Source organism: Dipodomys ordii, unplaced genomic scaffold, assembly GCF_000151885.1.
Source record: "Dipodomys ordii isolate 6190 unplaced genomic scaffold, Dord_2.0 Scaffold7, whole genome shotgun sequence".
NCBI lineage: Eukaryota > Metazoa > Chordata > Mammalia > Rodentia > Heteromyidae > Dipodomys > Dipodomys ordii.
The window spans coordinates 21049710-21061447 of record NW_012267223.1 but is presented as its reverse complement, the minus strand read 5'-3'; the positions used below and the strand labels follow the sequence as shown (position 1 = coordinate 21061447).

General features: G+C 38.1%; 1 protein-coding gene across 2 annotated transcripts; it reads right to left on the bottom strand.

Moving 5' to 3' along the window:
- Window positions 1–2364: 2364 nt before the first annotated feature.
- Zpbp2 (zona pellucida binding protein 2) lies at window positions 2365–11520 on the bottom strand. Of its 2 annotated transcripts, XM_013037806.1 has the most exons (7): window positions 11472–11520; window positions 11291–11356; window positions 9550–9675; window positions 7877–8038; window positions 5419–5501; window positions 3573–3753; window positions 2365–2459 (listed from the first exon to the last, which is right to left on the bottom strand). In XM_013037806.1, the coding sequence occupies exons 1-7, from the start codon at window positions 11518–11520 to the stop codon at window positions 2365–2367; spliced, it is 762 nt and encodes a 253-aa protein (XP_012893260.1). The 2 variants fall into 2 exon arrangements, with proteins under 2 accessions (XP_012893260.1, XP_012893259.1); XM_013037805.1 differs by lacking the exons at window positions 11291–11356; window positions 11472–11520 and adding an exon at window positions 7049–7267 and having other exon boundaries at window positions 9550–9643.
- Between the last annotated feature and the right edge of the window lie 218 nt (window positions 11521–11738).

The following is an 11738-nucleotide window of genomic DNA, read 5'->3' as shown; positions in this document are numbered from 1 at the left end:
TATATTCAAGGCTAATCCAACATTTGAAAATTAATGTAATGTAATCCATCACATTGATAGGTAAAAGAAAGCCAACAAATAGAGAAAGTATTTAACGAAATCTATTATCTGCTCACGATAGAAACTCTCAGAAACCAGGAATAAAGGAGATTTCTTAATTTGACAAAGAAAGTCTACAAAAAGCCTACAGGTAGCATCACGCTTAATAGTAAGATATTGGATGTGTTCTTTTTAAGATCTGGAACATTAGGTAGGAGTGCCTTCTTTCATTTTTCCTGTTTCAACACTGTACAAGGGTTGAGAGGCAGTCTAGCTAATACAATAAGAAAATATATACAGATTAAGAAGTACATTTTCATAGATGACATGTTTGCTTATATAGAACATCCCAAAGAACTGAGAAAAAATTTCTGGAATATGTAATTACAGTCAGGTTATAGGATACGAGATTGATCCATAAAAGTCCATTCTTTCCCTATAAACCAGCAATGAACACTTGGAATTTACAGTTGAGAACATAGTACCAGCCAGGTGTGGTAGTACACACCTGTAATTCCAGCACTCAGGGATGGGGGTGGGGAGGATGACTATGAGTTTGAGGTCAGCTTGGACTACATAACGAGTTAAAGCTTAGCCAAAAAAACTAAGACCCAAATAAAAAATAGAAAACTCTGCAACTCTATAAATCTGGTGATGAATTTTCAGATATGACACCAAAAGGACAATCTGTGAAAGAAAATATAAGGAAATTAATTAAAATGAAAAACTGAGGCTGTTACTCAGGGGCAGAGCACTTCCTCAGCATTATATGAAAATGAAAACAAAAATTAAAACTGCCCCGTGAAAGACAGTGCTAAAGGAATGAAGAGACAAACTATAGAATGGTAAAAAAAATCTTTGTAAATATGTAAATAAAAACAAAACATGTGTGTTAGAACCACACTAAGAGGATAAATAATCCAATTTAAAAACAGGAAAAAAGTCTAAAGAGACACTTCACTAAAAAAGATAAACAGATGGCAAATAGCCATATTAAAAGATGCTCAGTATTAGATGTCATTAGGGAATTTGGAAATTAATCCAACAGTGAAGTACCACTATTCCCATATTAGAATGGCCTAAATATAAAACCCGTTAATACCAAATGCTGGAGAAGAGGAACAAGGACACTTAGTGATAGTGGGAATGCAAAAACGGTGAACCACTTTGGGAGACAGTCTGGCAGGCTATATGACCCAGTATTCACATTCCTAGGTACTAGTTCAGCTAAAAACTACATTCACACAAAAACCTGCACACAAATGTTCATAGCAGCTTTATTCATAGTTGCCCAAGATGGGAAGCAACCAAGATTTCTGTAATGGGTGAATGGATAAATACACTATGATATAATAAGCTACTAAAGTCATGGAAAGACATACAGAAACCTGAAAGGTATATTTGCTAAGTGAAAGAAGCCACTCTGCAAAGTCTATACACTTCATAATTCCAACTATGACATTTTGAAAAAGGCAAAACTATCAAGACAGTGGAAACCAGGGACTCAGGGACTCGGAGGGAGGGATGAGTATGTGAGATAGAATTTTTGGGTGGTGGGTCTATTCTGTATGAAACTGTAATGGCGGACATGTCATTATGCATTTGCCAATACCTAAAACACAAAGAATAAAACTTTAATGTAGACCTGAGACTGTAGTTAATAATAAGTATCAGTATTGGTTCATTAATTGGGAAAAATATGCCACAATGAATGTAGTATGTTCATACTAGGGGAAAAGTAGGGAGGGATGAGGGTATAGGACAACTGCATACAAGTCTATGTATTACCTGCTTGATTGCTCTGTAAATCTAAGCCTATACTAAAAAACATAATTCTATTATTTAAAAATAAAAGCACAGGAACTAGATATTTTGGAGTCTAATTACAAAGGTAATATACATAACTTTACATAAGAGTGATTTCAAACAAGTTAACATACGGAAAATACAAACTTTTTATTATAGTATGCTTTGCTACTCTTCGTGACCTTAATATAGTCTTAGGTACAAAACAAGATTCAGTTTGTGTACAGTAAAACATATTTCATCAAAAAATCATCCACCAATACTTAAAATTTTCCTTTGTACACTGGAGATATTGGGTCAAATGCCTTCTTAGCATTTAACTCTTGTCATGTTAATGAGTTTTGAGAAGTTTCTAAAAATGTTTGCCTTCCAATGTTTTGGTCTTATTGGTTCTATTTTATGGAGTTATCTGTGATGCTGCTCTAGGATGTGACTGAATCGTCTTATGTCCCCTACCTCTACAAGCAGGTAGCAATGCTTTCACCTCTAGTCTTCACACTGCTGAGTTTCGTCTGTTGTTTATGGGCAAGATTTAGCTCCATAGGAATGGACAGAAATGCAAATCTGACATGTTACATCAACATCGGGACTAAAAGTCCCAGGGCTACAAACCACTGCAAAGGAAAACACATAGAACACATTATTATAATTTAAAAGTACTCATATCAATAATATAAATGTCTTCAATATCATACCATTTCTATACTTTTACCTATACCTATTAAGCCAACTAAGTTGTAGAAGATTATATATGAATTTCAAGCTTTATAATTTGATGATCTTTAAAGGAAGAAATAAGAACTAGGGGTGTGGCTCAGTGGTAGAACATCTGCCTAGTAAGCGTGAAGCCCTGAGTTCAAACCCTAAAAACTCCATACATACATACCTACATATATACATTAGAATCCTATTTTTTTACTTTAATATAAGCCTGTTGCCATCTCTTCTATAGTGGCACATATTTCCAGTTTTCTAGTACTTATTTCCTCATTTTGAGACACACACACACACACACACACACACACACACATATATTTTGCCAGTCTGAGGCTTGGGAACTATCTCTGAGCTTCTTTTGCTCAAGGCTAGCACTCTACCACTTGGGCCACAGCACCACTTCTGGTTTTTTCTGTGTATGTGATACTGAGGAATCAAACCCAGGGCATGTTAGCCAAGTACTCTACCACTAAGCCACATTCCCAGCCCCTCATTTTGATGTTTTACAGGTAAGACCATTCTGTTTTCCTTCATAGTATAGAAGCTTAAGTAGAACACTGTAAGAATGTTTTATAAAAGTGCAAGCCTGATGCTGGTGGCTCACGCCTGTAATCCTAGCTACTCAGGAAGCTGAGATCTGAGGATCACTGTTCAAAGCCAGTCCGGGCAGGAAAGTCTGTGATGTGAGACTCTTATCTCCAGTAAACCACTTGAAAACCGGAAATGGCACTGTGGCTCAAGTGGTAGAGCGCTTGCCTTGAGCTGAAGAGTGCAGGGACAGCAATCAAGCCCAGAGTTCAAGCCCCATGACCAACAAAAAACAAACCAATAAACCAACAAACAAAAAACCTTAAAAAAAAAGAGTGCACTTTACTAAGACTAAATATACAATAAGATAATATTTAAGCTTAGAATTTTTTTACATCTCTTTAGCCAAATATATTTTGTAGATCAGTGAAAAAATTATCCCAAGTGATTATATAATCTAGATTTTTATATTTGATAATTACCACAACAGCTAGCACAGTTGCTATGTAGGCCTTCATTTTTTCCAAAGCCTGGTCGACAGCTATCCATACGTACAACCTGAAAACTATGGTCCACAAAATGCATAGCAGGTACACTTCTATTGATGTGATGGGATAAAATGTTTGCTTGGCTCCGAAAAAATTCTTCTATCCGATCTCTTGCCTAAGATTTAAATACCAGAGAAAAGTATGATTACTAAACTATCAACCAAATTCTACCTCCTTTGTCAAAGGCAATGAAATATAGTGAAAATTTATACATCATAAATTCTCTAGAAGTTGTGTGTTAAAACAAAAAATTAGGCTAAAACTAGTCTAGCCTTGAACTTATCAACTACTCTCAATTCATATATAAAATGGTTAAGGAAAAAACAAATTAAAAACTTGTTTGAATTACTCATGTCTATTCCATATTGTATATAACTGGAGTTATCTAGTTAACTAGAGTTAAATATTACTATTATTTGCAGAAGTGGAGTTTGAAATCAGGGCTTCATGATTGTTAGACACATACTCTACCACTTAAGCCATACTCCCAGCCCTTTTGTTTTCTTTCTTTCTTCTTCTTTTTTTTTAGGTCTGGGGTTTGAGCCCAGGGCTTTGGGCTTGTTAGACAAGTACTCTATCACTTTGAGTCACACCTCTAGCATTTTATTTTGTTTTGGAGATGGGGTCTCACTACTTTTATTCAGAATTTGTGATCTTTTGCCTCAGCCTTTTAAGAGCCGGGATGACAGGCATATATCACAATACCTGGCCCATTATTTCTACTTCTATATAGTCTTCAAGAAAAAGAGCCAAATAAAATGGAAGCCTTTTCTCTAATCAGCATTAAAAACTAAATCATGCATGAATTTTGCTCTACCTTCAGAGATTTAATAATAGTATCAACTTAGTACTATGCATAGCCATGTACAACATGGTATGTCTTTAAAGGTATAGATTATAAAGTTATGGGCTCAGGAACAAGACCAGAAGTGTGAAAGGATTTTTCAAGACTATTTACTTAGCCAGTGAAGAGGGCAGAGGAGAGAGCAGCTGTTATTATTAGTATAGATATAATTTTGAAGAACTATTGATTTAACCTAGGATGAAATGGTTGTGAGGTTGTTCTTCAGGCTGCTGTTTAATCATCACTTGGGACACAAAGACCAGGGTTCCGTCATTCTGTTATAAATAGAATACATATTAATCTGGGGAACTCTGTATAATATTGCAGTTGTACTACTACAAAATAATACATTTTAAGACAGCCAGTAATCTCCCATGCAATATCTAACCAGGCCCAACCCTGCTTAGCTTGTGAGATTAGATGAGAATTGAATGCATTCAGAGTGGTATGGCTATGGACTAAAATAACCAGTAATTTCACTATATATATATATATATATATACATATAAACAATACATATGTATATATCTATATATGTATACTTAAGGAATATATATATAATTTATATATTTAACTTAAACTGGGTGCCAATGGCTCACACCTGTCTAGCTATTCAGGAGGCTGAGATGTGAGGATTGTTGTTTGAAGCCAGCCTGGGCAGAAAAGTCCATGAGGCTCTATCTCCAACTAAATAGCAAATTAACCAGCAAAATGCTGGCTTGGAGGTGTGGCTCAAATAGATTACCAACTATGAGTAAAGAAGCTGAGCCAGAGAGAATTGAAATTTATTCTTAAGAAATGCTTTTTATTTGTTGACAAACAATCACAACAGAGAGACAGGTTGTGAAAAAAGAAAATTTTAATTATTGAAATAAAATATTTACAAAAATTTATGAAATGTTTTATTGTATTTGGCACTTACAATGAAATTCTCACCTGGAGGATATTATGATTAGTGATATCTTCACAGTCAACAGATACATTGCATGCAGTTTTCCACCCTGGTGCAAAAGGATTAACTGGAGGTTGAAAATACAATAGGTTCAAAAAGAATTTTAAAAAGTCCCAAACATTTCAATAAAGCTTTATTCAGTATGCATCCATACATACATTTAATCCAACTATGAATCCTAATAGTAAATTTAGGTACACAATCTGAATAATTTATACATTGTGAATTTACTCCATCTGGGGGTTAATGGAAGTAATTACAAGCCTTTAAATGGAAGCAAACTGGGTTTGGTTATTCCTGTCTGTAAATTCTCATATATACCATTTAAAATTCTACAAGAAGTTGTAAGTGGAATATTAGCTGCATAGTTAAAGGCTATAATCATAAATAACACTGACTTCTAAATAAGTAACAATATGTATTTGAAGGCAAACAATTAATATTATTATTTGTGGTGCTGCTGGAGATTAGAATCCAAGGCTTCATACGTGCTAGGCAGGTACTTTGCCACTGAAGCCACACTTCCAGCCCTTTTATGCACTGGTTATTTTTTAAGTGGGGCTTCGATTTATGACCACACCAGCCACTGTGCCAGTCCTGTTATCCCCCCATAGCTGGGATAACAGGCTCATTCCATTATACTCAGCCATTGGCTGAGATGGAGTCTTCCAAACTTCTTTTTGCCTAGGCTGGCTTCAAACAGTGATTTCCCCAATCTCTGCCTCCTAAAGAGCTAGGATTGTAAGATTAAGCCATATTCTTGGCTCTGAGTTGATTTCTGAGACAAGAATCAGAGCCTCAGGCTGGGAAGGTGGCTCAGTGGTACAGCGCTTGCCTTGCATGCTCAAGGCCCTGGGTTCTATTCCTCAGCACCACATAAGCAAAAAGAAAAAAGCCGGAAGTGGCGCTGTGGCTCGAGTGGTAGAGAGCTAGCCTTGAGCTGAAGATCTGAGGGACAGTGCCCAGGCCCAGAGTTCAGGCCCCATGACCAGACCCCCCCCCAAAAAAAAAAAGAATCAGAGCCTCTCTGATCCCAAGCCTTTCTTCCTCCATCTAACCTCATGACCCGCATCAACACTAGGTTCCCCTTCACTCCTAATGCTTAAGGTTAGATGAACCAAGTCACATTTCCCTAACAAGGCCTGAAATTTCCTTCCTCTACATTCTTACCCTTCCCTTAAAGTTATAGGCTTGAACCCTCCTCCCCCCGCCATACTGGGCTTAGTATGTTTATTTTTATTTATTTTTGTGCCAGTACTGGGCTTGAATTTAGGGCCTTGGCACTGTCTCTGAGCTTTTTCTGTTCAAGACTGGTGTTCTACCACTTGAGACACAGATCCATATTCAGCTTTTTGGTAATTGATTCAAGACTTTCTTGCGTATACAGGCTTTGAACTATTATCGTCAAATATCCTGAGAAGCCAGGATTACAGGCTTGAGCCAGTGGTGCCCAGCAGTATATTAGTTTTTAAAACCACAACCAGGGAATAATATTGTTTAAAAAATGTTTACAACATATTATTTATAAGATATCTCATGTTCATATGATAATTTTGTAAGCTATCAGGGTTGAGGCCTAAACTCATAAAAATAATGTTAATTTTTTTGTTTTACCTTGAAAGGCTATAAATAGCTCATTTATGAGGCCACGGTCTGGAACTTTAACAAGATGGCATTTATATGATGGTTCTATGACATGGCATGACAAATCAGAGATTAAATTATCCAAGATTTTCTTTAGGACTCTAAAAAGCAGGTCATTAAATCTTCCTATACAAGACTTTGTGGTGAAACGCAAAGCCATCTGATATGAATAATCAGGTTCCCTATAGGCTTTGAAAAAAGATGAAAATAAAAACAAATGTGACTAGCATTAATTTCCTCTACCAAACAATTAAAAAACCCAAACCATGTAATATTAAATCTCATTAATCTTGCAAATCAGCATGAACTTATTTAATAAATGGTTTATCAAGTTGTATTCATAAAATGTATTTTCAAAACTTAAAGAATAATGTTATTTTCATTTGAAATATTATTTACTTAGAGGAGGAAAAATGATTCTACAGATTGGTTATACAGATAAGTTAACAGTATCAAGAATAAACTATGAATGTTTTGGCGGGAGCTCTTAATTCGCAGAAAGTGTTACTACTGTCAGCTCACACAAGTGAAAGGATCATTAATTTGATTTTGTAACAGTTTTAAATTACCTGTCAGAATTGCGATAGTTTGTGTTTATATACATACGCAGTGGGAAGTGGAAACTTGAAAAAAGGATATTCAAGATGCATTTATCTTGATGTTAAGTGTTTGCCTAGACAAAAAACTTATGTCATAGTAATTACCTATAATAGACCCATTTTTTACTAAAGGAAGAAACCTTATACTTAACTCTGACTGAGGCTAAACGTGTAAATTAAGATATTCCTGTATTCTTACCAAAGATCATAAAATCATATCGCTTCTTTATAATAGTTTCTTCTTGAGTTTCTGCTTTGATAGTCTTATAAGAAAGAGTACATGTGTAAAGTCCAGACAAAGCTTCTAGAAAATCTTTCACCATCAGCTGTCCTGTGTTTGTTACACTTATTCGATTATTTCCTAAATGGAAGTAGTAAATTATATGGTTTAACAAATAATAATTCAAGCATTACTCAGTAAACTTGGGGTTACAAATAAATACCAATTTTGAAAAAAATATGTTCTCAGGAATCAAACAAAATATTCATTCTATCATCTTACTCTATGAAAAATTACAAGATAAGCTTTTGAAATTTATATACATTAGTTTTCTTTCAATCATTTCTTGCCTCTTAGTTTTAAGTTGTTTATGACAATAAGCTCAGTAAACAATATTTCTTCACAGAAATCAATAATGCTCATAACCCAAGGCAGTCTTCTGATACCATGAAAAATTCTATATTAAATATTTCATATTATTGGATAAATTTTTAAGTTTTTTGTTTTGTTTTGTTTTTTGGGTCCGGTTGTGGGGCCTGAACTCTGGGCTCCGGCCCTGTCCCTCAGCTCTTCAGCTCAAGGCTAGTGCTCTACCATTTGAGCCACAGCGCCACTTCCGGCGTTTTTTCTTTTTGCTTATGTGTGCTGAGGAATCGAACCCAAGGCCTCATGCATGCAAGGCAAGCACTCTACCACTGAGCCACCATGCCAGCCCAAATTTTTAAGTTTTATAAAAATTTCTGAGCTGGGCACAGTGCTTCATGTCTGTTATTCTAGCTATGACAAGAAGCCTAAAATAGCAGTATCTTGATCAAGGCCTGGTCAAAAAGTGAGACCCTATTTCAGAATAATCAGTGCAAAAAAGGGGGGCACTGGAGGTGTGGCAAACGTGAGGCCTTGAGTTCAAATCTCAATACCTCTCTTCACAAAAGTCTAAAATAATACAGCTCTGGGAAGCAGGATACAAACATGACTGCTTTAGGAGTAGGTGTGTAGCTCAGTGGTAGAGCACTTGCCTACCACAAGCTTTGGTTCAATCTTCACTATTGAAATTAAATCACATAAAAAGCACTGCTCCAGTGTTTGCTTAAGTAGTGCACAAAGCACAAACTAAGATATAAAATTTAAGTGTGGAATAATAAAAATCATAGTTAAAAATTTAATTTCTTCCTTTCAAAAATGACTTTTTGTAAAACAGTGTTTATACTATCTTTTTAAAAGAACATATTAAAATAATTTTCTGGCTGGGCGCCGGTGGCTCATGCCTGTAATCCTAGGTACTCAGGAGGCTGAAATCTGAGGATCATGGCTCAAAGCCAACCCGGGCAGAAAAGTCCATGAGATCTTATCTCCAATTAACCACCAGAAAACTGAAGTGGCAGAGTGCTCTCCTTGAGCTGAAGAGCTGAGGGACAGTGCCCAGGCCCAGAGTTCAAGCCCCACAACCGACAACAAAACAAAACCAAAAGCAAACAAAATAAATTTCTGAATATGGTGTTACATGACAGCACTTGAAAGGCAGAGGCAGGATTTCAAGTTCCAGGTGGAGTTCTAAGTTACTCTGGGCTACAATATCAAGATCCTGCCTCAAAACACATACACACATACACACACACACAAAAACCAAAGAAAAAGAATGTCAAGTAATTTACCTGTTAATGCTTTTTCATTAGGCCCAATCCATAAGTAGGTGGGGTCCACTGTTTCTTTACTAGCACGACCAAAATCCATACAGATGAGGAATGGGCTATTCTGACGTAATTTTACATATATTTTCACTATGGTAAAATAATGTGTAACTAAGTTACATAGAAAAATCAAGAAATACACTGTATTATTTTGTCCCAAGAGTACTAGTTTTGGATTTCATTAAAGAATTATGACATTTGGACATTTTGCTAGCCCTCATTTAGAATGACTAGCAAAGTCTCCTTCTCATTACTCTCATTTATAGTCTTTTCACATAGCGTAGGTAAAATGTACATGACACACTTAGTAGACTAACGTACAGATTTGGAATTCATCATATATTTTGAAGAGATACTGGAATCAAAGACCATAGAAAGATTTCTGATTACTATTTTAAATATAATCATTATCCCTAAGGGGTACTAGGGGATAATTCTCGACCTGGCTTCCAACACTGTACATTCCCTTTGTTGGCAACAGTAATTAAGCCTATGTGGAATATGCTAGGAAAGTGTTCTGCAGGGCTAGGGATGTGGTTTAGTGGTAGAGCTTGCTTAGGCATGCATGAAGCCCTGGGTTTGATTCCTCAGTACCACATAAACAGAAAAAGCTGGAAGTGGTAATGTGGCTCAAGAGGTAGAGTGCTAGCCTTGAACACAGAGAGGCTCAGGGACAGAGTCCAGGTCTTGAGTTCAAGCCCCAGGCCCCCCCCCCAAAAAAAAGTGTTCTGCTATTAATTATTGGGATTCAGATTTGGTGGAAACAGTCATAGTATGCTTGGAACCGGTGTAGTTCCACAAGATAATTTTAAAGCCTCTTGAGTGCCAGGCTGTGAATACATAAAGATACTATTCACCAACTTGTTGGTATAGTAATGGCACTGAAAAGGGAGATAAGATTCAAATATAAAGAGGTTCCAAACATAACGAATATCAGGAAGTAGCTCAGAGTCACTTAAAAGTAGCCAGGTGATTTACTTTGCTAGAGGAGTATGGGAAAGTTGTAATATAGTGAATAACATTTGAGCTCTACCTCAGCAGGTGTGTAGCTCTAGTTAGTAGATTCTGCAAATACAGGGAGAGATAAGAGCCTTTCTAACAGACAATCACTCCTTGAGTGGATACCAAACCGTTTGGTGGCTCAGCCCTATAATCCTACTCAGAAAGCTGAGATATGAGGAGGGTGGTTTGAAGCCAGCCTGAGCCGTAAGTCCGAGAGACTCTTCGCTCTAAGTAACCAGTAAAACAGCCAGAAGTGGCGCTGTGGCTCAAAGTGGTAGAGTACTAGCCTTGAGTGCTCAGGCCCTGAGTTCACACTGCAGTAACCAGCGGGGCCCCGAAATAACCCCGGGACCAGGGGCAAAAAAAAAAAGTTGCAAAACAGCATCACTTCTGGAAATGAGGGGGACATCAGGGCAAGAGGTTTACGTTGAATCTGGGCTCCCTAAATTGTGTAGCTCTAGGCAACGTGACATTAGTTAAGGCTAGTGTTGCTGCTAAGAGTCCTGCAACCTTCCCCAAGTGCAGAGTAGAGCAGATGCCCAGGACAGAGTATAGATGCTCAGAAGAGATAACTGGGGCAGAGTAGATGACCAGGAGAGAGTAGATGGCCAGGAGAGAGTGGATGCCCAGGGCAGGCCTGCTCGGATCCCAGCACCCCACCCCACCCCCAGCTAGGCCGTGCGGGGTGAAGAGGTCTCATTACCTGGGTGTCCTACCGTGCCATAAACAAAGCCTTTCTTATTGAGCAAAGAAGAACGTTGCGGTCCGACTGCAGAGGAAAGAAACCATGGACATTTTGGTTAGAAGAGGAGGCGGGACGGAGCGGACCCGAGAGAAGGCCGCAGGACAGGGAACCTGGGGCGGGCCGAGGGGACCAGCCCCACCTCTTACGAGGGACCAGAGCGCCGCGATGAGTAGGACCCACGTTCGCATCACGGCTCAGGGGCTAAGGGCGCGGGATGCGTCGACGGCTGGGCTCCTTCCTACCTCAGCCCTAGCCCAACGCCTCCCCATCGCTCCTCCACAGAGCGGAGCAAACCGCCAAGGGTGCTCTCCCCTACCCGTTCTTCCGTGGCTACCGCTGAGGCGGGCTCGCCACAGAGCGCGTGCGCGCGTGCTCCCGCTCCGCGTGCAGGAGGGGTGGGGCGAAC